At 51.5% G+C, this 27,790-nt stretch overlaps 1 protein-coding gene across 2 annotated transcripts; it reads left to right on the top strand.

Moving 5' to 3' along the window:
* TRIP4 (thyroid hormone receptor interactor 4) lies at positions 1–27,790 on the top strand. 2 transcript variants are annotated; one of them, XM_027741828.2, is made up of 13 exons: positions 1–207; positions 1,033–1,199; positions 1,420–1,556; positions 3,648–3,881; positions 4,455–4,533; positions 6,489–6,618; positions 6,953–7,168; positions 7,495–7,621; positions 8,321–8,508; positions 9,462–9,586; positions 9,943–10,034; positions 23,351–23,453; positions 27,547–27,790. In XM_027741828.2, the coding sequence occupies exons 1-13, from the start codon at positions 122–124 to the stop codon at positions 27,612–27,614; spliced, it is 1,752 nt and encodes a 583-aa protein (XP_027597629.1). In that variant the 5' UTR covers positions 1–121; the 3' UTR covers positions 27,615–27,790. The 2 variants fall into 2 exon arrangements, with proteins under 2 accessions (XP_027597629.1, XP_039246041.1); XM_039390107.1 differs by lacking the exon at positions 1–207 and adding an exon at positions 557–662.

Genomic DNA, 27,790 nt, shown 5'->3' with positions numbered 1-27,790 from the left:
CCAAACCATTCCCGGACTCTACGAACGGGCCCGGAACGGTCGCGCCGCGGGCGCGTTGCCGGAGGGAAGGGAAGCGGAGGGTGCCGGGCGGTGCGGTGCCGTTTCCCGTCCCCTGCGGAAGATGGCGGCGCCCAGCGCGCTCCTGGCCTGGTGCGTCCAACACCTGCGGGGCGACTTTGGGCTGGACGTGGGCGAGGAGGTGGTGAGGTGAGCGCAGCCGGGACTCCGTGCCCCTCGACATCCCTCCGCGGTCCAACACGGAGGGAACGGAGTGTGTCAGAGCGGCGCTCGGGGGTCTGTGCCCAGGGTTGTCCCTCGGGTGGGGGCACTGGAGGGGCGGGAGGTGGCGGGGAAGGGTGTATGGGGTCACAGAATCACGCACTTAAAGGCCTTTGTTTGCTTATCCTGCAGGACAATTCCGGGCTGATTCTTATGGGGGGCCCCCCAGGCAGTTTAGGAATATCTGTATTTGGTGGGAAAATGGAGGTTCGGCAGAGAATTCTCTACTGTAAACAGTGAGGCATTTTATACTGCCAGCGTTTCAGTCAGCAAGGCAGCCTACAAGTTTATCTTTGAGGTTTCATCTTGGAAAAGCAATTCAGTTGCTGGGACATGGAAGTCACCAGTGCTCCCCTAAGCTTTTCTAGAACATCACTAACAAAGTAAGTCAGAGCACTGAGAAGTTACCTGAACTACCAATTACTTCACCCATTTTCAGAAACCCCCCTGAGGTCCTTGGAGACAGATGCTGCACTTTGCCAGACTTTTCTGGGAAGATTATTTCCATAAGGATACAGAGGTTTGGAGACACACTGTTAACTCTTCAGCAGTTGCCTGCTCCTTCACAAACTGGTTTGGGTTGGGAGGGACCTTAAAGCTCGTCTCGTTCCAACCCCTGCCAGGGTCTTACTACAGTATCCACAAACCTGATCTGAAATGGAGACAGCAATGACACACCTGTACCATTAAACTCCTGGATCAGAGCTAGAAGAGCAGCCCCTTACCCACATTTATCCCCTTTCCCTCTCGCAGGTACATCCTGTCCATAACCAATGAGGACGAGATCCGGGAGTACGTCATCGACCTCCTCCAGGGCACCGATGGGAAGAAGAGCTGGTTTGTGGAAGAGCTGCTTTCCAGGTGGAAGAAATCCTCCCAGCTGCCATCTGAGCCTTTCCCAGCATATCGGAAGAAGGACGGTGAGTGCCACGGGGAAGAAGGAACCAAAGTCTCCAGTAAGCTTGTCTGGGTTGTTGTGTTTATGAAGAATTGTATGCCATGAACCCCTGCGTGGGTAATGGTCTCATTCCTGATTACAGGGACAGGTTGAAGCCCATTTTTAGTCACCGAGTAGAGTCCAGGGACATCTTTCCCTTGCTGGTGCTCACCCAGCCTCTCTGTGCTTGCACACACTTCCAGAGGCTTCGGAAGTGCCACGGGCTGGAGACCAAGGGAAGAAGGGGAAACGCAAAGGCAGGAACAAGCAGGAGACGCCTGCGTACACTGAGCCCAGCACACACGTGGAGGAGGTGAAAACCCCCCTGGACCTGGCCAAGGTGAGCATGGTGGGGACACTGGGGTGGCTGGGGGTGACTGGGCAGGCTTGGAACCTGAGGTGTGGGAAAAGGAATATCGAACACCAATAAAGGTGGGATTGGAAAGTGGAAATGAGCATTCAGGATGTCTGGGGCTGGCATGCCCAGGTGGCCAATGGAACCTGGCTTGTGCCAACCGTAGTGTGGCCACAGGCCCAGGGCAGTGACTGTCCCCCTGTGCTGCGCACTGCTGAGGCCACACCTCAAATCCTGGGGTCAGTTCTGGGCCCCACACTCCAAGAAAGACATTGAGGGGCTGGAGTGTGTCCAAAGAAGGAAACGGGGCCGGGGAAGGGGCTGGAGCACCAGGAGTAGCTGAGGGAGCTGGGGGGGGCTCAGCCTGGAGAAAAGGAGGCTCAGGAGGGACCTTCTTTCTCTCTCCAACTCCCTGACAGGAGAGTGGAGCCAGGTGGGGGTCGGGCTCTGCTCCCAGGGAACAAGGACAGGATGAGAGGAAACAACCTCAGGCTGTGCCAGGGGAGGTTTAGGTTGAATATTGGGGGAATTTTTCATGGAAAGGTTGGTCAGGCACTGGCACAGGTGGAGTCCCCATCCCTGGAAGTGTTCAAAAGGTGCGTGAATGTGGCACTTGGGGACATGGGTTAGTTGTGGTACATGACAGTGCTGGGTTAGTGGTTGGACTTTGATCTTGTAAGGCTTTTCCAACCTAAATGATCCTACGATTCTATGATATGTAGTCTGGGGAGAAAGCTTGTGTGTGTTTGTGTCTATAATGGGGAGTAAAATAATCAACAGGTAGCAAATCCATGTCAGGGTGGATTTTGCTCCCCTCAAATGCCTGGATGAGAGAGCAGGCGAAGGAAGTTGAGGCTGTAATTGGGAATAAAAGGGATTTCTTTAAAGCAGAGGTGTGGTGGTGAGGAATTGAGGAAGCCACCAAGTGGATAGAACATTCCTTCTTGCTGTATTTAAACCTTTCCAGTCATGCTGAATAAACTTGAATTGGCAGCTGAAATATTTCTGAAAGAAACTGCAAAATAAGATCGTAGAAATGCTAAATCCCAAGAAATGCTGCTGTTTCCAAGCAGCACAAGGCTGTGCAACAAGCAGTAGTTGCCTTCCTTTGTGGTAGTCAACTTACTCTTTGTAGCAGCATCCAAGCCCTGAGAGGCAGAGATGAACCTGAGTAAGGAGTGGAACTTGAATTCGTGTTTTTAAATGGAAGTTTTTGGAGCAGGGAGGCTGCAAAGTGTTTGTAAAAGTGTTTGTAAGATAAAACCCCACGCTTTTGAATTGAAGGGTTAAAAATGGGTATTGGTGTTCCATTGCCCTGGAGTTATCCTCTAATTTAATTAAAATTAAAAAAAAACAAGTGAGAGAGCTCTGCCAAGGTCACTTTATCTGGGTTTGGGTTTTTTTCATGGTGGCACTGTTTGGATCTGGCAGTGGCACTAAAACCAGTTGGGCTTTACTGAGGGGACTGGAAATGCTGCATCACTAGAGTGAAACTCAGGTGAATCCCAGAATCACTGAGGCCAAGTCTCAGAAGGAGGAGCAGAGTTTATTTTGCAGCTCAAGACTGGAACCTGCTGTGCATAGAAAACCTCTGCTGAGGTTGCTGTGCCGGGTGGCACATGGGAAAGCTGCTGGGAGGTGCCCTGGCTGTGAATGTAGTGGCCCTGCTGCCACCAATAGTTCTGTGTTGGGACAGGCACACACAGGGTTTCCCAGGGCATTGCCATAGCCTAAATAGTCTTTGGAATAAATCTGGTAGTAGCTGAGCTGCTGTTTGGAGCTGTTAAGCCCCTGTGAGCTGCTACTGCAGCCTCGATCCGACCAGCTCCAACTCACATAGGCAACAAACATCAAGTGCATCAGCAACATCCTTGTTCCTTGATTTGTTTGGATTCTTGGAGCTTTTCTGGCAGGCCTGAGCTTGTCTTTCCGTTCAGTCTGGGGTCTGGTCCAAGTTTCCTTGCAGTGAGGCAGAACAACACTTGTGAGTCCCCTGCCCGAGGGTCAGTGCTCACTCTCTGCTGCCAGTTTGGCACTTTGAGCACTGTTTGTTTGCTTATTTTTTTGCTTCCCCAGGCCCAGGAGAGCAGCAGTGTTGTCGGCAGCAGTAGCATTTCCTGTAAGAAGAAGCCCAAATACGTCAACCTGTACACCAAGGAGGGGCAGGACAGGCTGGCCGTGCTCATCCCAGGCCGTCATGCCTGCGAGTGCCTGGGCCAGAAGCACAAGCTCATCAACAACTGCCTGACGTGCGGGCGCATCGTCTGCGCCCAGGAGGGCTCCGGGCCCTGTCTGTTCTGCGGGGCCCTGGTGAGTCACCAGGGGGGTTTTTTGCCTTGCTTGGACCTGGAGAAGTTTGCTGGATTAGCCTCTTAGACAGAAGTTCCTCTAGCAAAGTTCTAAAGCTGTGCAGGAAGAAACCTCTTAGGAGGTTTCCCTCATCATTTATATCAGTTTGGAGCTTGTCTGGTTTCTGACAGTCTCCTATGCATCACAGCAGTGTCCAAAATATCTGCAAAGCTTCAGCCCCATCCTGGGCACAGCCCTGGCTGCCTTGTCAGGGGCAAGAGCCGCAGCCAAGGCCAGTGTCCTGACTTTTCTTCAATGCTTGTGCAAGATGAATCCTTTGGGATATCTGTCACACCCGTATTCTGTTTAAAGGGGACCTTTTGGAGAAAGGGGGGAAGTTAGTGATGGCAGATGAGAGGAAATTCCTCTTCATGTGAGAGGAAAATGTTGGTTGGGTGGACAAAATGTTTTAAATCAGATTCGTTGCTACTTTGACAGATCAGTTTAAATTCCAGTGGCCAACGAAGAGAGAACACCTCTGAGTTAAGGGTTGTTGATGGGCTTCCCAAGTCTTCATTTCCTCTTTTTCTTTAGGTGTGCACTAAAGAAGAGCAGGACATTCTTCAGCGGGACTCCAACAAGAGCCAGAAGCTGCTGAAGAAGCTCATGGCAGGTGAGCAGCAATTCCATACCTGGAATAGAGTGAATCCAGTCAGTTTGTGCATGTTATTTGCTTCAGACTTCACTGAGCTGCTTGCCCTCATTACTTCTCGGTGTCTGTGGTGGGTGTTAAGAGGATGGATTGGAAGTTGGCTCCTTGGATCTTTCCTGCGAGCCTCGGCAGCACTCCTGGGCTTCAGCAGAGGTGACAACTGCCAGTGTCAAATGGCAGTGTATGATGTCCTTACCCTGAGGCCCCAAGGCTGCTCCTTAGGCATTCCAGAATCAATCACATGAACTGGATCATTGTAGCAGTCCTTGAAAATTAGGATAAGTCTCCTGTGGAATGTGTGCTGTGGAAGATGAAGTGCTGCTATCTGATGTGCTGGGTCTGCAGAGGTGGTGGTTAATATTTCCTAATGGCTCTTCTTGTCTAACACTTATCTTGGGAGCTAAAAATAGGAACAGAGCCAAGACAAGCAAGAGGAAATAATACCCAGTGTCCCAGCGAAGACCTGTGCATTGTGGGGATGTTTGTCTGAGTTTAGCTGAAATAGAGCCAAGGTCGTGGTGTTCTTGGTGGAAAAATACACTTTGCTGAAGAAATGGGGGAATATTTCTTCTCCTTAGAGCTACTGAAGTGGCAGGAGGTCCTGGAAGTCCTTGTGAACACCATCTAGTCACAGAGCTGGAATGTTATATCCTGCCTGTAGAAATCTTGGTGTACTTCAGGATCCTTTTCCTTACCAGTTCGACCTCTCCTCCCCTGCCCCTGCCAGCTCTTGCTTTGTTATCTGTGTAGGTAAAAGCTGGAACGTGGTTTGCTGTTTGTCTTGGGAGTGAAAAAATGTGGATCAGTGGCCACAGGGAAACACAGACAATTGTTTGCCTGCAATAAAGGCTTTGCCTGCCTGGTGGAATAAATATACTGGTTTGTGCCATTTAGGCTTTGGGGCAAACCTTTTATGGGTTTTTTGTTGTTCCCTGTTGTTTGGTTGGTTGGCTTTGGGGCCTTTGCCAGGAAGGTTAAGAAGAAAGAGCATTTGCTTGGAATAGATTTCTCCATCTCTGGCAACAGCTGGGCTGGAGAACCTGTGTGTCGCGGGAGGATGTAGTTGTGAGAGGCACAAACAGCAGCAGGTGGAAGGCTCTGGACATCCCTGGAATTGGCACTGATTTGTCCTGGGCAAGAGGCTCTTTGTGGGGGTAACAACGTATAGGGGAGGGTTTGGCTTTTAGGAGGGGACTCCTAAAAAAGCTGGTTGCTGGAGAAGAGAAGGCACTGGGGAGAACTTAATGCCCTTTCCAGAGCCTAAAGGGGGCTTATGAAGAGAGAGAGGGACTTTATAGACAAGCAGTGATAGGACAAAAAGGAATGGTTTAAACTAAAAGAGGAGAGATTCAAGTTGGATATTAGAAAGAAATTCTTCTCTGTGAGGGTGGTGAGGCCGTGGCACAGGTTGCTCAGGGAAGCTGTGGCTGCCTCATCCCTGGAAGTGTTCAAGGCCAGGTTGGATGGGGCTTGGAGCAACCTTGTCTAGTGGAAGATGTCCCTGCCCATGGCAGAGAGGTGGATTGAGATGGTCTTTAAGGTCCCTTCCCACCCAAACCATTCCATGATTCTGTAACTCAAGGCCTGTGGTTGGTGATGGACAGAATTTTGACTGCCCAAATTGTTAGGGAGGGGTGAAGGAGAATCAAAGACCAAGAGCTTTTCTCCAAACTATACCCAGACCTTGTCACTGTAGTATTTAGATGCTTTCTCCTCTTCCAGGGAAGGAGTCTGTGAAATGGGCTCAAGGGAAAATCAGGGCTTCAGCCTCCTTGGAAAGATGCTGGTCTTGATGCCATGTTGTTCTTTTAGCTTCTGGGATGGCATTTGGTTTAGGGGGCGTATCTGCAGCCTGGCCCACCCAAACTGGGCTTGAACTCACCAACTGCAGGGCTATAGTATGTTTTCTATCTTAGGTGCTGAAAGTTCAGGGAATTTGGATGCCATAAGCAAGGACTTGCTGCCTCGCCAGGAAGCGAGACTCAAAGCAGGCCTGGAGATGGCTGTGAAGCACAAAGACAAGCTGTTGGAATTTGACAGGACAAGGTAAGATACCAGGTGGGAGACTGTCATGAAATAGCATAAGTGGCCTGTCAGGCAAGCTGCCTTTTGCAGAAATGTTGGGAATTCCTTCTGAAACCCAGGCTGCAGCCACAGACACCTTAACGATGGTGTTTAGTGGAACAAGAGGGAGCCCTTGGAGCGGATCCCATTTGGGTGTCCTTTCTTTTTGTCCCTGTAATTCCAGCTCTCTGGAGAGACCAGACGGGAGCGGATTGGAGGGCAGGTTTGGGGCAGGTTATCGGCAGGTTTGGGGTGGTCAGTGCTCCGTCCTATTCCCACTGTGCTCATCCTCTGCCGTGCTGGTTGCTCCTCACAGCGTGCGGCGAACCCAGGTCATTGACGACGAGTCAGATTATTTTGCCACAGACTCCAACCAGTGGCTGTCCAAGCAGGAGAGGGAAGCTCTCCAGAAGAGAGAGCAGGAGCTGCGGGAGCTGCGCCACGCCTCTCGGCTTGCCAAAAAAATCACCATTGACTTCGCGGGCCGGCAGATCCTGGAGGAGGACAACAGCATGGCTGAGTACCACAGCAAGTGAGTGAGCACTGGCAGCGTGCCCGAGAGCATGGAGGTGAAAATCCTCAGGGATAGTGGTCTGACATGTCTATAAAAGCTGCCCTGGAAAGAGGTGTTGCAGAAGGCCTGTCTCAACAGAACCAATTCAGCTCAAATTCACACCAAGCTGAGTTTCTGTGGTGGAGGGGAGTGACTGTTCAAATTGGAAATCAGACTGAGCAAGGAAATTGTTTAGTTGAGGGAGGTGGGGAAAAACCACTTTGGATCAGAATGTTTGTGTGTGAAGAAAGGAGACATTGCCTGGGGAAACAGGGAATTTTCATGGCTGTTGTTTGTGCTTGCAGGCTGGATGAGACCATTGAAGCCATTAATCGTGGTGCTCTGAGCGAGCCAGGAGGGAACTCAGAGGCAAAGGCAATGCTGAATTCTGGTGTTCTGGTGAATCCCCGTCTCCTCCAACCTGCTCCTTTGGTCAGTGGGGTTCAAATGATTTATTTCAGAGTAATGACTCATTTTGGGAGAGTTGAGCTTAAGAATTTTCAATTCTAGCATGTCTGTTAGTACCTCACAGGATCACAGAATGGTTTGGATTGGAATGGACCTTACACATTATTTTTTCCAACCCCCTGCCATGGGCAGGGACACCTTCCACTAGACCAGGTTGCTCCAATCCCTGTTCAACCTGGCCTTGGACATTTCCAGGGATGGAGCAACTTCTCTGGACAACCTGTTTCAACATCTCACAACTCTTAACAGTAAAGAATTTCTCCCTAATATCCAGTCCAACCCTGCCCTCTGTCAGTGGGAAGCCATTCCCCCTCTTTCCCCTTGTGTTTTATCCCCTTTTTCCTCTGTGTCCCTCGTCGGCCAGAGAAGGCTTGCCAATGCCCTGCTCTGTTTCCTGCTCCTGGTGGGTTGGTTTATGGGAATTTTAGCCTCCTACCTCCTTTTTCAGGAATACACAACAATTTCTCAGAGTCAGAATAAGGCTTTTTTACCCTTTCGGCTTTATTTTCTGAAGCCTGTTCTGCCAGATTCTGTTACCAAAAGGCATAAGGGTAATACCTCTGTCCTTAAGGGAAGGAAAATTCCAAATAGGATTTACACTTGATACACATTGTTCCTGGAGAGGTGCTAACCTTTTCCCTGTTTCTTTTGAACCCTCTCTAGTGGGTGGACCAAACTGGTTTGCTCCCGCAAAGGAAAAATATTCATTCCATGGATGCTGAAAGTGAGTCTGGCTTGGAGCGGAACAGGCTGCGGATTCAGGATCGAGAGCTGCTGGAGATCTCAGATGATGGTTGGTGCCTCAGCATGCACCAGCCTTGGGCTTCCTTGCTCGTGAGAGGAATCAAAAGGTGAAGGTGTCCCAGGCAGCTCCTGCTCCAGGGGAGATGGAAAGTTGTGTTTCTCTTCTGTAGACCCACTGGCTTTGTGCAGTCACTGGTAGCTGTGATAGCTCCAGGTTTGGAACCTGTGCTTCCTCTTCCTGTGTATTAATGGTTTGAGGAGCTGGAGAGTATTTTTTTGGGCGAGTATCTAACCTGGAAGGGACAAGTTTCTTCCCACTCCATGAATGTAGAGAGAGGCTGAGATTTCTGAGCTGTAGTTGGGACATACCTGTGTGGAATTTGAAAAGCAAAGAAGCTGACAGTGTAAAATATGTTATTCTGGCCTTTTTGGCCTTTATAAAGAAGGCAACAATGGCACCATGTTTAAAAAAAACCCAACCGGACACATTCCCCTTGGCATTACCTTCCCCCTGTGGGCTGGGAATCAAGGTACCAAGAGAAGCTCCTTCTGTTAATGGAGAACAAAGAATCTTCCTGAGCATTTTTTCCCTTCACTGATTTTTTTCATTTTAGAGAGCAAAGCCTTTTCACTTCCCAAGCTAAAGATGATATAAATCTTAAGGCATTCTGGGGATGCTGGAGCTGCTCCGATACAGCTGCAGAATTCCAGGATCCCCCACTAACTGCTCCATGCAGATGCCTGGTCCCTCAGTGCTCTCTCGATTGCTCTGTGTGACTTTTGGAGCTTGTGAGGGAATTGTGTGAGCAGATTGTCCTGCCCGTGTGTGCTGGCCTTGCTGGAATTGATGTCCTCTCCAGCCATGAGGACGTGCTCTGCTTTATTTGTGACGTCATTTTTTGCCCATGTCAGCTTTTCTTCGTGGTCTTGGCACATTACTTGAGTTGGGATAATCAGGGCAAAGCTTAGCAGCAGGAATTGGGTATATTTGATTGAAAAATATGTCCATGTGGGTAATCTCTGCTGGAATTTTAGTCCAAAATTCTCCTCTGTTCTCTAGGGTGGAGGGCAGAACCTGGTACACATCTCATCGGGGGAGGTTGTGGATTGCAGCTACTGCTAAAAGACCTTCCCCTCAGGAAATCTCTGAACTGGAAGCCACCTACAGAATGCTGCTCCAGAAAGGTGAACTCTCCTTGGATCTTGGAATGATTTGGTACATTGAGCCACGTAATGAGCAGTGTCAGAAATCCCTCTCTGCTTTGCTTTTAACCTTTTAGTCTTGAATTTCTCTTCATCCTTTCTGCGTTCCTGTCAGAAGCAGGGAAAGCTGTATATAAAATTAAATTTCCCAGTCTTAGTCCTATCATGGGGAAGATCCTGAGCTGGTAAAAGCACAGGTTGTTAAAATCGCTGTATGTGTTCTTGTGCCTAAAAAAGCAGAGGTGCATGTAGGAGAGGGAAGGGCACAGGGGGCTGGAAGACCCCACCTGTGTGTGCAGGGATGTGAATCCCCTGAAGACATATTTCTTTTGCTGCAGATGTGGAATTTCCAAGCGATTATCCCTCAGGTTGCCTCCTGGGCTGCGTGGATGTGACTGATTGTTTATCACAAGAACAATTTCAGGAGCAGGTGAGTACAGCAAATAAGCCTTTCCAAGCTTGCATTAACCATCAGACTTTTAAAGTGGTGGAACTCACCTCTGGAGAAGACATTGAGTGGAGATTTTAGACTGTGTTGAGAGAAGACAAAAGTTACTGCAGGGATTTGGGTGGCAGAGAACATGAAGGGGCTTGGAAACTCAAGACAGCTTGGAAACATGGAAAACTCTGCAGCTATGGTGGTGCTGTGCCATAGGACCTTATCCCTGCCCTGTGGTGCCAATGGGATCACCTGCCCTGGTGAGGGTGGCCCATGCAGAGGCATCATGGTCTGTAGCTGCTGGATCTGCCCGGTGCTTCTTCCTGGAGCTGGAGGTCACAATGGCCTCACTGGTGGCATCACACTGGCCTTACTGGTGAGTTGTGAGTTGTGCTCTGGCTGGGGCATCAGAAGAAGGAGCTGTGGGAGAAGGTGAGTCCTCTCCCACCAGGGAGGGATGAACAGGAGAGCCACATGGTCTTCACGGAGACCCTGCAGAGAGGACATCCAAAGCCCATGGATACAGGAAGGAGGGACACTGGAGAGTACAGTGGGCTCCCAGTGGAGTCAAGGGACATTTAAGTGGCCTTTTTCTCAATGAGGCAGGTGATTTGGTGTCCAGGGACAGGATAAGTTTAAGGTACCAAGGCTGCCTTCACCTAAGGCTTCACCAGCAAAGATCTCCCAGAGATCCTGGAGAAGGGTTCAAGGAGGAGGAGAGGGATTATGTGTAGTGAAGAGAGGTTGAAATCAGGAGTCTTTTGAGAAATCTCAATCCGTACAAGTGCATGGGTGATGGTGCTGTGCCTCCAGATGTGCTAAGAGTGTTGGCAGGTGGCTTTGTGAGGCCACTCCTACCTTGGGAAGGTTATGGAGACTGGGAGAAGACCCTGGTAACTGTTAGATCCACCATTAAAAAGGGAAGGAAGGGATGCCTGGACACAACCTGGTGAGGTTGTGTTTCAGTCATGGGAGAAGGGCGCAGAGGTTGGAGTACAAGCAGCAGAGGGAGCTTTGGTACTGGAATACCATGAAATCTACAGGACTCTTTGGCCTTGTATGGGAACAAGCAATGGGAGAGAGAGAGGAAGGGGCACTGGGGCCAGTGTACGGATTTTCTTCTGTAGCATCCACTAATTTACAGTTTGGTCTTAAATGGAGATTCTTGTCCATCTTCTGCTGTCTGTTAACAGTGGTGAAGAAATACATCCTAATCTCTCACAGTACTTTTCCTCCTCTTCCTTTGTGGATGTGTTCTCCAGACATTGGTAGAACGACTGTGACAGCATCTCTGGTCTGGGAATTGCGCTGTAGGTAACTGGGTTTCAATCTTCCCACGGAGGACCCTCACGATATTAGCCATGTTCTCTGGGAATCTCTCCCAGTTTGCTGGCACTGCTTGGCCACAGAGGCACTGGAGGAAGAGCAGTGCCAGAAGGAGCACCATTATCCACCCTATTAGTGAGAGATTCCCCTCTCTCCTCAATGCCATGGCACTTCCAAGGCTATATTTCACTGGCTTTTTGCTGCTCCCACATTGCAAACTACTTATAACTCCTAATTTCTTGCCTTTCTGCAGTGGTTTTGTCCGTTTTTTCCCAGGATTGCTTTAAGCAGTGTTCATTTCCCTCACTGGTAAGCTTGAATCCAGAGATCTGAGCCTCTTTCTGCAGTTGCTTTATGAGGAAGTGTCTGGTTTTGTGGGCTCTCATGAGCAGCAAGTGCATGTGAAGGAAGCTGAGCTGAATTTAATTGCAAATGTCAGCATGATGACAAAGTGTGCAGCGCCAGCTCAGAAATCCGAGTTGGATCTCGCTGGGAGGAGTAAATCCCTGTTGCTCACGTGGGTGATTTAGCCCAGGTTCATCAGGAACCGCGTGCCAGCACCGTGATCCAGCCAGTTCCCGGTGTGCAAAGATCCCTTGTGCCTCAGGGGGAGAGGGAAGGAAGATGATGTGTTTTCCCCACTTCTGGCATGCAGAAACATGGGATATTTCCTAGAGGTGTGTTAGCAGGCAAAGGGAGGTGATGCAGAGCAGAGACCTCGTGGGGATTGAGCTGCCGCGGAGCTTTTCCAGGCGCTGTGCTTTGACTCACACCTCTCCTCTTCACCACCTCCTCTTTGAAGCTCCTGCATGTTCCAGAAGAAATCATTTCACAAGTGCAGGGTGAACCATGCTTGCAGGTTATACCCACCTCCCAAGGATGAAATAGTTCCCTGGCTTGCTTATGGTGTTTTGATGGTGGTCCAGCCTTTTTTGGCAGCCATGGAGGCTGGTTTGACTTTTGTGACCATTTGTTCCCCTTGGCAAGGGAGACTCTTCCTGGTCTTGGGTCTGTTCTTGGTCCTGGGGCTGTTCAGCCTGGAGAAGAGAAAGCTCTGAGGAGGCCTTAAAGCCCCTTCCAGTGCCTAAAGGGGCTCCAGTAGAGCAGGAGAGGGACTTTGGACGAGGACAAGGGGGAATGGCCTGGAGGAACAGGACAAGGGGAAATGGCTTCCCACTGCCAGAGGGCAGGCTTAAATGGGATATGGGGAAGGAATTGTTGGCTGTGAGTGGGTGAGGCCCTGGCCCAGGTTGGCCAGAGAAGCTGTGGCTGCCCCATCCCTGGAAGTGTGCAAGGCCAGGCTGGACAGGGCTTGGAGCAACCTGGTCTAGTGGAAGATGTCCCTGCCCATGGCAGCGGGGTGGAATTGGATGGTCTTGAAGGTCCCTTCCAACCCAATCCAGTCTGTGATTCCATGATTCCACAGCCTGTCCCTCCTGTCTCTCTCCTGTTCTCTCTCAGTGCTGCTGTCACCCACTCCCTGTTTAGCACTGTCTGCAGATTTAATTTCCCTGCTGTTTGCATCCTCTCTCAGGTTGCTAATGAAGATGTTGTGGCTCCCTGCTGGTATTTTTCTGTCATTATCTTCATTTAATTTTATTTTTTTTTACACTTGTGCTCGAAAAACCAAAATTAAGCAACGATGCTCCAGCAGAGTCAGACCCATTCCCTGCCTGAGCTCTTGCATTATGGTCAGGGAGGGGTTATTTATCCACATTTTTACTGGACACGTAAGCCTGGCCTTGCATCACCCCTCAGAGGGCTCAGTCCTACCTACCTCTGCCCTACCTGCAGTATTTGAGACCTGTCTGACATTGCTGAGGTGGTTTGCAGATCTTCAGGGTTGTGTGGGAAGCGATGATGGAACAGGATCTGATGTGCTGTAGCTGGTAGGGAGCAGAGGAGGAGCAGAGGTGTCCTTGGGATAAGGACCAGTGGCATGTCTGGTGACATTGCCCTAATCCCAGTTGTGCTGCTTACTGCATAAACTAGTTAAATCAGCTCCTCTGGGTCTCTCCCACATGGAAAATAAAGAAGCACTTCCATCAGGTTATTTACACCTCGTTTTACTGCTCAGAGCTCTGATCTCTGGATTGAAGCAGCTCTAGGAGCAGAAGCTGTTGTTGGGTAGGAAAGTCCAGCCCAGATGTCCAGTGTCATCTGCCTTGTCTGCAGGGGATCAAAGCAGGAGCTGTTTCCTGAACTCAGCCCTGGTTGCCTGGTGCCAGGAGATCCCTCTGAAATCTCAGGATTTCCAGTTGAGCTTTGCACATCTTGCCCCTCCTCAGAGCGCATTCTGAGCTCGTTTCCTTCTCTCCCTGGCAGCCACCCAAAAACTCCTGGTAGAGACCAGAATGATCCCTTTGTTACACCTTTCGGTGCTAGAGGTGACCTGGAAACTTTCTTCCCCCCGTGGAGATCCGAGTGTTGACGACGGCTTTTCCTTGCTCCGGGGCTGACGTCACCGACACCTTGAGCCAAGCGAGGAGCTGCCCCTCTTTTCCTGCAGAGGTGTCGGTGACTTCAGCAGCACCCACTCGGGATATGTGCGATGGGGCAGGCAGGGCTTGGCGCAGCCCTAAAGCCAGCAGGGAAGTGTTTACACCGATGCCATTTCAATGTGCTCTGAGGTCCATGTTCATTTTGCTAATGACTTTGATCCGAGAGACTATTTGACTGGGAAAAGAATGTTTCCTGCTGCTATTTTGGTGGCTGATAGGTGTGTTTGGGCTTATTTTGAGTCCAGGCGTACGCACATGATGATATCTGGCTGTAGTTATTATCCCAGGCTGAAATATTGGGTAATTATGTTTGATGGGAGTTAAGTGTTTATTTTTCATTTCTGGGTGATCACTTAGTGTCCTTAAATCAGCACAGGGGAACATGGCAAAGCTATTTTTGTGCCACGAGATTGCAACTATCATGTAAATAGCTCCAGCTTTCCCTCTCAGGAAATTTGGGTTTAATCTCTTGGCCTCCTCTTCCCTCTCCAGTGAAAAGAACAGCAAAAAACATGAGACTCAGGTGCCCAGTGTACAGGACTCAGTTTAGATCCTCAAATAGGAGTGGAGAAGGGTAGAGACTTTCTATATTTAGCCTCCAGAAGGTGCCTGTTTAGATTATCTCCAAATAAAGGAACAATAGCCCGCTGGGAATATTTTCCTAAGGAGTTAATGAGAGGGAGAAACACAAACATAGACACTGACGTGTACTTTGAAGAACAGTATAAATACATAGAGACTTTTTAATGGGGACCTTCTCCCTGAAGGAAAGGTTTCTTAGTGCAGGCTCTGAGCGAGACAAGTGCCTGTTTGTGTGGTGCTGGGGCTGTCCTGGCACCTTCCTCACCCCCTCCACCGGGATATTTGCCTTCTCATTCCTGAGGCACCTCTCCCGATGAAAGATTTTTAACTAGATCAGATTCCTCCTGGAGCAGTCTAGGTGGCTGTTAATGATTGCAACCCATGAAAGGCCTTTGAACTTTACAGGTCCCTGCATTCTCCTGAGCTGAATTTGTCTTTCCCACATAACCTGATGCCAGATCCACTGGTGGATTAGGCTGGCTCGCAGGGTGATGCATCTCTTTAGTTTGGGTTCTCACCCCACAAAGCCCCCTGGTTCGTGGTTCTTGGAGCAGAGCAGGAATACAGCTGGTTTAGATTAGAGAGGGTAAGAGATGGGGGAGTTTTTCCGTATGGGAAGTGCTTTGGTTTTCATCAGAGGCTCTTCTGAGGCTCCAGCTGCCTCACATACGCTAGCAGGTTTGCTCAGGCCACTGCTCAGGCTGTTAAGATGAAGGAGAGATTGTCACTTGATGATGATTAATTTAGGAATGCATTAACATGCCAAAGAAATCGAATGATAGAGGCCTGCTTGCCCTCTCCTCTGGTTTCCTAGACCCAAGGGAAAAAGTGAAGCCAAGGCTGAAGCATATGACTTAATTAATGATGACTGTGGACTTAGCCTCTGCTACCATTTCAGCAAACTACTCACGAGCTGGCAGGGCCTTTTCCCTCGCTCAGATTTGGTCACTGAGACTTGCTGCCTTCTCGGTGTTTGGTTTTTATTTAATCCTGAAACCAGGGGTTAGATAAAACTGACCTGGGGCCTGGCTGCTGCTCGGGTGCCTCACAACCTCCCTGGCTAGGCTGAGCTGTGCCCACCCTTTCCATGGTGTCCTCAAATGCTGGGGATCAGCTCCAAAATACAGCTGTCACCATACACGTACCCAAGGACTCTGCATGTCATGGATTCCCTAACCCTGAACAGACTGGTTGCTCCACATCCTGGTCCTGTGAGAAATGACATCCCATTTGTTGTGTTGAATCAATCCTGGAAGCAGCTGCTGGGTCACACCTCCTCAGGGAGCAGCAGCAAGGGTCACTGTGCGGAGTGGTGGCTGTCCAAGGGAACCAGGGACAGTGGTGCCTTCTCTGTGCAAGGCTGTGTTCCCAAAGTTGGGGTTTTCCAAACTTCTTTTGTGTGTGTCCTACCCCTGTGCTTCCCAGCTCTGATTTATGACAGGACTTTGTGAAGCTGCTTGAAGTTGTCTGACTGTATGCAGCAGGCACTGTGAGCTGCCTGCGCCAGAGGCAGGTGCCCTGCTTCCCCATCATGTCCTCCTCCCCACTGCCTTTTCCTCCTCCTTACCAGGTCTAGCCGAGGGTGCAAGCGGTGGGGCTGTGTTGGAGCTGAGCTTAGCCCTGCTTCGGCCATTCCTTGGCACGGGGGGGATAAAACAGCTCTTTTGGCCTTGTACCCTCCCAAATATTTTTCTAGGTCCACCCAGTTTCTCCCAGACCGGTTGTCAGGCGCTCTATAAACATCTCCAGCCCTTCCAGGGTTTAGCATGGGCGGGTGTTGTCCCGGGCTGGGATTTGAGCTGCACAAGGGTGTTGGTGGCTGTAGGTCCCGCGATGCCGGTTCAGGGAGAGCCGGGGGGTGCAGCGTTTGCCGGCGCCGCTGAGTCCTCGGGGTCTTCCTGTGGACAGACTGCTCGGAGTGCATCAGCACGAGTTTGAACATTAAATCTACATTTCAAAGTCCTGTTATTACTTATTACGTTTTAATTGCTTCCCCTGCCCTTCGAATCAAAGTACAGCCTGTGGTGTAGGAACAGCACGATGAGAGCCGGGGCTCCAGGCTGGGAGGCGGAGAACACCCACTGGATGGATCCGCCCGGCCGGGGGGAAGGATCCTGCAGCGATCCCGGCCTGCTGCGCCTGGAGCTGGTTGTGTACCATCCAGGCGTGCGAGGGGCAGAGCAGACAAGGGTTGCCAGGCATCACGGTGGGAAGAAGGGGAAAGGAAGGCCGGCTCACAGAATTCCTTGCGCATCCTGGCGCAGGGAGCGTGTGCCAGCGCACGAGCTGCCAGCAGCAGCTGGAAGCGCTCAGGAACAGCAGGGAGGATGTTGACTGCAACAATGCATCAAGGCTGCGGTTTGTAACCTCAATAGTCAGGCAGTTAAGTTTTTTTTCTCTTTTTTTTTAACAAAGACATTTTGATTGCCAAATCCATAACCATTAGCAGCTGTGGTTTCGAGCTGTTCCTTCCTCACACGTTGCAGTCTAGACCTGACAGGCTTTCAAACAAAAGTTTGGCTGCCGGCTTTTGTTTGGATTTCTTTGTGATCCTGGTTTCTTTCCTTCTTTTCCCATTCCGTTGATTCAGATTGAACATGGATGTGTATCCCAGCCGCTGTGGAGTGGCTCTTCTGTACCCCTGAGCTCTTCTGTGGCCAAGGACAGCTTGTAGTGTTCCTTGGGTGCATGTTCTGGATGTTTCTGCCTCAAGCTAGAAAATTTGGCGTTTCTAGAAAGTTGGATCTGCTTTAGGCTTTCTGTTTAGGAAAATGTTACATTTCTCACAGGCCAAAAGCTGAGTGCTGAGGCAGAGGGAGCAGGTCCTTAAAAGATGATGCTTGAAAATATTCTCAGAGTTTGGAAGTGTGATGCAAAACCATGTCATGAGGGGGATCAAAGCTTGGATTGAAGTGCTTGGTGCTGTGCAAGTACTTTCCAGAACTGGAGGGCTGAGTCAGGAGGTGACACAGAGCAGTTGCAAGGCTGGGTCTGCTGTTCCCAGTTGGGTGTTACCTTTGGGTGAACATGCCCTGGAGCACTCCTGGGTGAAGGCTGGGTTGGGAATATTGGCTGGATAATCTGCCAAAAGGAATGTCCTTGCAAAGAGATGATGGAGACCACTGCTGTGGAAACAACAGACAGGAAACTGATGCTCCCACACCACTCTCCTTGGAAAAGTGACAAGGATGGATGTGGCTTAACATCCAGTTAAGCATCATCTCTCTCATTTTTGATGGCTCTATTTCTCCTGGATCCACATGTCCACGGTGCAGGTGTTCCTGTAAGTGCCCTTCTTTGGCCGCAGCACCCCTGTCAGTCCCCAAAAACTACCAACTTTCTTTTCCCGTTTACAAACCACTAAAGAAGCATTTTCTAGCTGGATGGTGAGCAATTTCCCTCCAGAGAGGAGGAGAAAATGGCTGTTTAGTAGTTAATTACCTGTTACGTTGCTCTGACAGCGATGAAGCTTATGAGGCATGAAAGAAGAGCGGATCCGCCTCTCCCACAAATCACCAAGAAAACGGGGTGAAGGAAGTTGTGCTCCCCAGGGATGCCTCACATCCCACTGCTCTCCTTGCGCATGGCCAAGGGGTTTCTCCAGCGCCCGGGAAGAGCCCAGCGCGTGTTCCTGCCTGCTGGGGAGAGTGATTTATTGCCCCTGCTGGTTCCAGCAGCCCTGCTCTTTCCGAGGGGATGTCATCTCCGCCAGGGTGATTTTTTTTTCCCTTTGAATGCGTTTTATGGTGAACTCTCTTGCCAACACATGGGCTCTGCTTGCTTTTATTCTTTCCAGACAGCGTTGCTTTCCAGTGCTGCCTCTTTTATTCCGAAGCTCTTGGAGAGCAGCAGGGAAATGAAGGCTGGAGCTGGTGTCCTGGCCCGGCACTGCCTGGCAGAGCGAGCCGTGTTTTCCCTGTTGTTCACCGAGGAGCCACGCCAGGAAAATGATTCACCCCTTTCCATTATGAACCTTGCAGAGCATCTCAACCCCCTCCTCACTGCCAGTGCCTCCGGCCACCCCCGGCAGCTGTAAGATGGAGAGGGTGGTAGTGCCCCGGGGAAGGACTACAGGTTCCAGCGTGCAATTCTGCGCCGCTCGGGCTGACCGGGATGTGCTCCACGGGCACGGGGAGCCGGGGAGAGCTCAGGCTGCTTTGAGGGCTCCGTAGGCAGGCGTGTGTGAAACGCCGGGGCTATTCCCACCCCGTTGTCTCCCTTTGTGTCCCGAAGCCTTAATGAGAACGAAGGATGCTCCTAAAAGGTCGCTAACGGAGCTGCCGGGCAGTGTTTGGGCTTTGTGCTGGCGGAGCCGCTGCTCCCTGCACGCGGTGCCTTTGTTCCTGCCTCGGATGCGCCGGAGCAGAGCTCATCTCGTTAGTGATGGTTTGGCTTCCTCCCAGCACGTTTTCTTTCGGCTCTTTCCATTCCCCTGCCTTCGGGTCACGGCGCTCGGGTTCAAGCCAACGCGGCTTATTGGAGAGGGGTGAAGAAATCCAGGGGTTCGGGACGGCCCTTCTCCAAGTTTTTTTTTTTTCCAAGATGGAATCAGGACGAGCTTAGGGTCCCGAACGCTGCGTTGGTACCAGTGACCCTACATGGCCCTGGCATCCCACTGCAGGCTTTACCCAAATCAGGGAAAAAGTATTTAACAGATTGGTGTAGGGGGAAAAAAATAGCAGGAGGGTTTTTTTCTCAGCTGTCAGAGAAGGTGGGTTTGTGTCTCTGCTGGCTCCGAGCTGGCTCGTCCCCTCCTTTGCTCTTTTGCTGTGGGCTGTGGAACGAGAGGCTGGCAGCCCTGCTGCTATTCCTGGTGCTGACAAGCTGCTGATGGGAGACAAGGGATGGCGAAAACGAAGTGTAGGGAACATTCATTAGCAATTAGCCCTGCCTGCAGCTTGAGCGAGGTGGCTGTTGGGGACATCTGATAGCCACTTAATACACATTCAAAGCATCAGCTCTGGCGGGAGGGTGAGTCTGGTGGCCAGTTTTCAGAGGAGCCCAGCCCTCAGCTCCCTTTTCCAGCTACATTTAACCTCGAGCTCTTCCTGCATGCATTAAGCCCTTGAGATCTGCTTTTCTTTCCCCTCCCAGCTAATCTCCTCACAGCCAGGATCTTACAGACCTGTTAGCAGCAAATCGAGGCCCAACTGGAGTGGTGGGATGAGCAAGGAGGGTGGTGTTTGTGTGGACGCCGGTGTGTAGAGCACGTTTGTGGGGTTTTCAGCGCGAAGCAGTGGGCAGGAGCAGCAGTTGGTAAAGCTGTGCTGGCTCTTCACAGCCCACGGAGCCCACAGCCTCCCAGCTGCCTCGTCACCAGCCTGCTCCGAGGTGGCAGAAGGTCTGAGAGGAGGCTGAATCATTTTACGTTGCATAACCCCTCTCTTTCAAGCTTCTCTGCTCATCTGCAGGATTTCAGGAGGGTGAGTTTGCTCCTTCTTGCTGGGCAACCTGGCCTCTGGACTGTATTTGTTGTGGCCACCTTCTCCTAAATGCAGAGTTGCTTCCAGGTAGAGGCAATGTCAAGCCTAGAGTACCAGCACCTGTTTTGTTAATGCCCTCAAGATGAGAATGATGAGTACCATTGAATTTAAGAAGGAACATCCCCCATCAGACTCTTGACTGGGTTTGATTCTCAGTTGCCAGAGGAGAGGGAGCATGGTGTCCTTCTGAATTGGCCTTTTATTTGAAAAAATGCTGTTGCAGATCCTCTTTACTGGGGATCGTGGAATCCCAGAGTGGTTTGGGTTGGAAGAACCTTAAAGCCCATCTCGTTCCACCCCTTGCCATGGGCAGGGACGGCTTCCACTAGACCAGGTTGCTCCAAACCCCGTCCAACCTGGCCAATATGACAGGATATGCTCTGTCCTCTCTCCCTACCACACTCCATGTGGGTTTTGGGCTTTTATTCCAAGCTTCAAATTTGCTGAAGCGCTGATGGGCAGTGACCACTGTCTGTGGGACGTAGTAGTTGGGAATAAATTTGTTCTCTGTCTCCTAAACTTCTGGCATTGCAGATTGTAGAGTGACTCGACTGATCTCTCCCAACAAAAACATTGAGAAAGGAGGTTTTTTACTTGTTAGACACTTGGGCAGCTGTGGAAAATGTAACAGAGGTGAATGTGTTTGGTGTCTTGGTGGCAGCATCTCCACTGAGAGTGGAGCTCCCTATATTTCTGTGGGATGAATGAATGGAATTAAGTCATGGAAGGGACTGGGGGAAGAGGAGAGCTGGGCTATTGGGTTGACTCATTATGTTGTGAGGGCTCACCCTTAACTTCCTCACCTGGGAGCATCCTGACTCTAGGCAGAGGAAAGGGTTACGGCTCTTTCTCACCTCCAGGAGGCAAGAATATTCTGCTTTTTTTGTTCAGCAGGATGGGATAAGAGATTTCCAGGGTAGGTACAATAGGAAGCCTTAAATGCAGGGGCTGGACGAGGGGCTCCTTCTCTGCCTCCTGGGACTAAGATGCCAGAGGAAGGAGCGAGGCTTTTTAAAATGCAGGACATGAAGGGATTTGGCACAGGGACAGAAACATACCCTGGGAGCGAAGATGAAAGGCTGTGGTGTGGAAGCCTGAACCCGAGTCACAGCTGTGGCATCCGCCTTGGTCTTGGGATTGGATTGAACTGGAAGCTCTTGGAGCTGAAGGCTTGGTCCTGGCTTTGAATGAAAGCTGTCAGTGGAGAAGCCAACCTGGCTGTTGCCTTCACTGCTGAAGGCAGGGTCCCTGTTTGGGGGACGTTCCCTGGCTGGGGACTGTAAGGGATGTGAGGGGGACATAGTGGTGTCAAGGTCCACCTGGGAGATGGTGGCTGAGGAGATTTGGGAAACAGCTGCACTCCAGGCATAGGACTTCTATTACACACTGATCCTGGACACCCAGCCATGAGGTGTAGTGGAGCGGGGATGGCCCACCTCTGTGAACAGGTTTGGGTGATCCCTTACTCCTCTCCAGTCTATGGAGTGACCTTTGGAGGCTGTGGTGACACAGAGGCTGCTGGATACCTCAGGTCATCTGGCCATGGAGGTACTGCCAGTCACCTGCATGATGCCGAGAGCGATAAAGCTGCGCCAGCATTTCGTACTCTCCAGGCATTGGCTGGGATATTCACATTGGCTCTTTCTAACCTTCCAAGATCCTCCTTCCCTGCAGATGGGAAATGAAAATCCTTGGCATTGGCATGGAGCAGTGGAAGCAAGTCAAGTAAGGTGACTCAGCCAAAAAAAAAATAAAGAGGAGGAAACCTGTCCAAGCCCAGATCGGTGCAGCAGGGCATCAGCATGCGGTGCAGATCAGGGCACCCTTCCCCCCAGCACAGTGCTGCACAGAGCAGCTGAGTGCCCCCACATCTCTGTCTTACTCAGTGCACAGACCTTACACGCTGTTGTAAAATGAGAGGGGTTGGAAACACTTTCCCTGGTTGATCCAATCCCAGCATTGGGCTTCTGTAAATCCCCCCTAACCGCTGGCAGTGCTGCCAAACCTCACTGCAGCACAGGGAGAGCAGGTCGCTCCCTGCTTCCCTCTCCATGTCCAGCTGTTCCAGGGCAAATCCAAACTCATCTTGGCAGGTCGGTGAGAGCTTTTCAAACACTCGGCCTAGGAGTCATTTGTTAGTAACAAATGGGGGATTTGCCAGGACACGCAGCTCCATCTGGTCTGGCATCCTGTCCCCTCCAGCAGCCTTGACAGATCTGCCTGGGGAAGGCAGGGGAGCAGGAAGAAAAGAGAAGGCAGTTTTCCCATGGAAGGAAAACCACTTCCGCAGTCTGTTTGAGCAGTATTTCCTGGGCTGGAGCACCTTCATGGCACACCCTGGCCTCGGCGCCTGTCAGCACCAGTTCTGCAGCTCATGGACAATCTGAGGGGAGTGTTGGAATATACATTTTTTATTACTGCTTTGCATTTCACCTCTGAATGCCAGCAAGGCTGAGCTGCAGCCAGTCAGGATTTTGGTGCACTTCCTGCATGGAGTAGGTTTTATCTCCTTTTCTCCCCCATGGTTAATGAGAGAAGCAATCCTAGAAGTCTTTTCCAACCTAAATGCTTCTATGATTCTATGGTCTGTTTATACTCTTCCTATATAATTCCCCCATTTCTTCATCGTGGTGAAATCCCTCTGTGGACTCCTTGCACAGAGCCAGCCCTGAGCTGACTTCTCCGAGCCATCACCTTGGCGTGTTGCAGGTGCGTTGCTCACCTTTTAGATGCAGATGAATCTCAAGGGCTGTGTGTCCCACAGGAGGACAGCGCACACTCTGCAAATCTCAAATCCTTGTGTCTGGACTGAGCTTTGTGGGGAAGATTTGGGGGCGTATCTGTAGCTGGGTCAGCTGGAAGTGGCCAACCTTCTGGTGGTCATCTTCAAGCTGAATTTGGCAAGGTTGTTTTGATTGAGGCGCTGTCGTGCTGCCTGTGACCGGGGTGGGGATACCCACATTCCAGGGAATGCATCAGGCTGAAAATCAGTCCTGAGCCTGTCCCAGTGAACAGGCAGGCTGGAGAGGGCAGGGCCCCGACCACCTCCCTGTCAACATACCATGTTTCTGATCAGCTTAAGTCAAGTGTGAAACCACAGGGGAAACACAGGTCAGTGCTAAAGGGGGTTGAAAGGAGTTTGGAAGCAGCCAGGATGAGTGGATCCAAAAATGCAGCAAACTCTGGCAGAAGCGCAGTGGGAAGAGGCTGAGTGAGGGGCTCTCTGAATAACACTCAAACCTTCAATTGTTTGGGGTTTTTCATTAAAAGTTCTTGAAGTGATTTAATCTGAGCTGCTACAGTGTCAATATAACCCATGTCTTGGTTAAGATCCCTCTGCTCCTGCCCGCCGAGCTCTTTCCATGCCTGCGCAGCCGCCCTGACTCTGTTCCCTGTGTCTCCCTGTATTTCACAGTATCCAGACCTGAGCCAAGAGTCCGGGTCTCCATTTGTCTTTATCTGCACTGATCCCCAGGAGATGGTTGTGAAGTTTCCCATCAAAGGAAAACACAAAATCTGTAAGTAGTAAAGTTTCCCCAGCTGCCCCATCGGCCCTTGGAGCCTGCTCCCCTTGGCACCCCGGCTTGCCTTTGCCAGATGAGTTCCCAACCTTTGCCCTCTGCTCTTTGATCTGGAGGTGTTTGTTTAATGGCTCGAATACATCTGTAATATTTTTTTGTGTTCGGTTCCCCTTGCCCCAGATGTTGCTTGCTTCCAAATACATGCCTCTTCCTGCCTCTGCAAACACTTGGGGAGTCACAGAGTGCTTGTGTCGGCGGCTGATCCGCTGCCGGCATCAGCCTGAGTTGGGATACAAGAGGGTGCGGCAATGCCCCGGTGGATCCACGTGACCTCCTTGTCCTGTAGTTCCAAATCGCCCTCTTGCCCCTGACGATAATGAGGGCTCGAACAGCAAGAGCTGCAGGGCCAGATGGATGCTCCCCATCCAGAGGCCAGCGGGCTGGGATGTCCTGGCAGAGCTGGCAGGGAAGCGCTGCAGCATCTGTCCGTGCTCCGCCTGCCAGTGTCGTTGGTCCCTTTTACGAGCCACCAGCCCCTCCGCAGGCTGCCAGTTATTCCTGCCCGCTGCCGTAAAAAGGATGGAGGAGGGATGCGGCAGCTGGGGAGCCCGCAGTCAGCTCCAGCCTTATTAGCAGCCTCCCCACCACACAGCCTGGGGAAGGCGCCGCACACGCTTGCAGGGGATGTGAAAAATTAATTTGACGGGCTAAAAGCAGCAGAAGCAGGAACAGTCTTGGCTGTTTGTTTAGCAGAGCTGACACCTGGGTGTTCTCCCTCCTTTGCCATGTGGATCTCTGGGAGCAGTTACCTGGGGCGCAGGAGCGGTGGGATTTCTCAGGAAAGGGCTTGTAGGGTTATTTTTGTTGGTTTTGAAGTTTTTTTCTCTTCTCTGCTCAGGGAAGCACCTTTCTCCCACAGCTTCAGTTTCTCCCTGAGCGTTGGGGTGTTCCTGCAAAACCATTTGGTTTCTTCTCTGCCTTTTGGGGCAGTACCTGGGAGGTGCGTTCAGCCAATGGTGACCAGCAATACTTGGAGAGCTGCAGCATTTGGATCTCACTCAGTCCTCCCTCTGGATGGGTCATTCCCAGTGCCAGTGAGCAGGCAGGAGTTATTAAGGATGCAAACATCTTGGCTGTGGGGGAATATCCTTGTGGCTGTTGCATGCTGGAGAAACTGCATCCTTTTTTTAACTTGTTTGAACCTCTCCTTGCTCTTGTCTAGGCTTTCTTGTGCCCCTTCGCTCCCACATCTGCCTCCAACCATCCAGGGGTAGGAGAAGGGGATGCTGCCGTGCGGGGTGAGCACGGGATGACCGGCTTGTGCGCGTCTGCCTCGCCGGGTGCAGGTGCTGCCAGTCCCCTCCCCATCTGTCACATCGTCTCCTTTGTGTTGTGACACTTCCCTTCTTGGAGAAGGATCAGTCTAACAGCCTGGAAGGAAGCCGGCTGTGCTGGCAGCTGCCTGTGCTCCTGCTGCTGGCCCAGCCTTCCCTGCCCTCCATCCCGACAGGAGCTGTCACGGGAGCAGCGCGGGAGGACTGTGGAGCTGCATGTTCACCCCCTGGAAGGGACATGGTCCGTCTGGGTGATATTTGTGACAGCCTAGGGAAGGAGCAGGGAAGCCTCTGACCTTTCATCAGGGCAAGGCGCTGTTTTAATAGGAGCTGGCATTGCATCCCAGGCAGGCAGAAACTTAATTCTCCCAGCTGGAAGCAGAGCAGAGGGAAGGTGCCGGCTCACATCCCCACCTGGGCTTGCCGGCTGCCCTGATCTCCTTGAAGCCTGGCTCAAGCCATGACAAAATGCCAGTTTGTCTTGTTGGGAAGCCAAGCCAGAGCAGTTTTCCTTGCCAGATAACAGCATGGACCTCGCCGCGATGACATCCGGATGCTTCTCCGTTGCAAATTAGTTGTTTCTAGCAGCCTGGGGATGGGAAAAAAAACCCCTAATGTGGCTTGGGTTTTGCTTCCAGGGTTATTGTTTGCGTGGAAGGGATGGGCACAGTGCTTCTGTTGCATCTGAGAGTACAGCTGTCCCCAAACACATCCCTGCGTAGTTTTAGCACGAGGACAAAGCTCACTGGCTGTTCTCGTGGGAGTTTTCCTTGAATCCTGGCTAAGCTTCCCTGAAACATCGTTGAGAAACCTCCCTCCAACAGCCAGCGGCTGGAAGAGCGGGCGGAGGGACACAGTGTGTGAGATCAGCCTTAAATCATTGAGCGGAAAGAGCCGAGGACCCTGGGGCTTTGCCTTATTTTTAGCCTTTTCTTAAAGGTTACCTATGTGATGTGTGATGTTTGCCAGCTGGAAGAGCAGAAGAGCCTCCTGATGGTTTTGGGGTCCAGGAGGAGCAGGCAGACATGTGAAATAGGATGCTGACAGCCCTGATGGCACAGTGTTGGGTGGGGAGGGGACCAGAGCGTGGAGAGAGTGGGAACTTGCTGCCTTCTTTCTGCCAACCCCTACATGGTGTGGGGACAGGTTGGTTGGAAACGTGTCCAGATGGGCTGGCTCAGTGTCCAGCCATAGCAAGGAGGGGGCTTCTTCCCCAGCCTTAGGTGGTGGTGGGGAAATTCTTCTCCGAGGTGGCCAAAGGGATGGAGGATCTCCCAGACCAGATTCCAAACCGCATTTCAGTTTATGGATCAGTCGCACGGTGACCTGCAAACCTCTTTGTTGAGCCAGAGAAGTACCTGCTTCTCAGGCACATGGGCATGTTTCTGGAGCAGTGGCCAAAGTAGAACTTGTTTGGAGCTTGGTGGATCTTGTCCCCACCACAGATATGCTGTAGCTGGGTTGAAGCAACACAGCTCTCCCAGGGACTGCATGGGCTGTGCTTCATCCATGGGCTTGATACCCCACAAGGATGATGCTGAGGGTGAAGTACTGCCAGCTCCGGCTCCATCCACATCACTGGGATTTGGCTGGGATGGACTCTATCTTCTATTGAGATGGAACTCTGATCCCTTTGCCTCCTCTCCTGATGGTATGCCTGCAGCGGATCCGATGTTCCTCCTAGAGGATGCAGGGAATGCTCCCCAGGGATTAGGGCCACCCTCCCCAGCTCAGGATGGGGCCTGCAGTTTTTGCTGCTGCCTTCTGCAATGCCTTGGAGCCCCGTCCCTACTCCCAGCTACAGAGATAGGCCTAGGCTGGCATTTGGAAGATGGGAAGATGCAGGGGAGCAGCAGAGAAACGGGTTCCTGGGGAGACATGGCATTAGAGGAGGTGACTGGCGCTGGCGCAGCCTCTCTGGGAGCTGCAGGAGCTTTGCCTGGGAGAGCGGGAGCATCCTGGCTTTTTTACAGGCAGGAAGAAGGGGACGGGGACACTCCTCCAAAGCAGCTCATCACGCTCCTGGCTTGCTCACTGTACCTGGCTTCTGACTTCTGATGCAGGAGTTCCCCAAATCCCACGTCCTGATGTCCTGCCCCTCTCCCAGATGGGAAAGCGGAGCTGGCAGCGAAGGCACTGTGAAGGACAAGGGGAGGCAGTGTTTGCTCCAGGTCCCACCAGAGTTCCTGGCCGAGGTGGCAAAGGCAGCACAGCCCTCCCAGCTGGTGGCCTTGGAGGCCACCAACCTGACACTTGGCAGCAGAGAGTGGTTGTCCCAATCACACTAGGTGCCCATTGCACCATCGTCCCCAAGCTGAGGGTTTCTTGTCCCCAAGCCCGGCTTTCGGCCATGCCGTGGACAAACATGTCCCCGACACGGTGCTTGATGGTCCCCCGTCTCCTCCGAGTGTGTCAACACACACCCCGCGGGCGAGCACACGGATCGGTTCCCCCCTGGTAGTGGCAGGCGAGTGCTGGATGTTAATTTACTCTCCTCCTCGCTGAATTTTCCCCTCTCTGGCGTCTCTTGGCCGCGTCGGACACGCTTGCCCCCGGCTCCTCGGTGTCGTGCCTGCGGAGGAGGCCGCGGTGGCTGGAAACGCCTGGCTCCTCAAGCAGGATAATTGGATGTGACAGGAACACACTAACTAGGAGACCTCGCTGCCTCCAGCTCATTTGCATTGCAAATAGCATTTAAAAATAAAGAGTGATGAGGGTTTGTTGTGGTTTTTTTTTCTTTAATCCTCTCTTTACAGGGAAACTGGATGCAAAGATCCATCAGGGAGCGAAGAAGGGGTTAATGAAGCAGAAAGCTGTGGGGTGAGCGCCAGGGGAGCAGCACCGGTTCCCACGAAGCACCCGGCTGCCTCCAAAAAGTGCCAGCGTGGTCCTTGGCTCCGGAAAGCAGGTGCAAGACAGATCCATGATCCCAGATTGCTTTTAGGTATTGCTCTATCTGTTGTATTCCAAAAGCATTAAAAGAGATGTGTTTTCACCAAG

This window comes from Pipra filicauda, unplaced genomic scaffold, assembly GCF_003945595.2.
Source record: "Pipra filicauda isolate LSUMZ 115617 unplaced genomic scaffold, ASM394559v2 scaffold7_size6619720_pilon, whole genome shotgun sequence".
NCBI lineage: Eukaryota > Metazoa > Chordata > Aves > Passeriformes > Pipridae > Pipra > Pipra filicauda.
Note: the sequence above shows the minus strand (reverse complement) of the source record. Positions and strands in the feature narration are given on the sequence as shown.

Excerpts from the sequence above, each read along its gene's own strand:
- TRIP4 (XM_027741828.2), top strand. The coding sequence starts at position 122 with ATGGCGGCGCCCAGCGCGCTCCTGGCCTGGTGCGTCCAACACCTGCGG. Across the intron at positions 208-1,032 it reads GTGGGCGAGGAGGTGGTGAG|GTACATCCTGTCCATAACCA; the intron begins GTGAGCGCAGCC and ends TCCCTCTCGCAG. Across the intron at positions 1,557-3,647 it reads CCCCCCTGGACCTGGCCAAG|GCCCAGGAGAGCAGCAGTGT; the intron begins GTGAGCATGGTG and ends TTGCTTCCCCAG.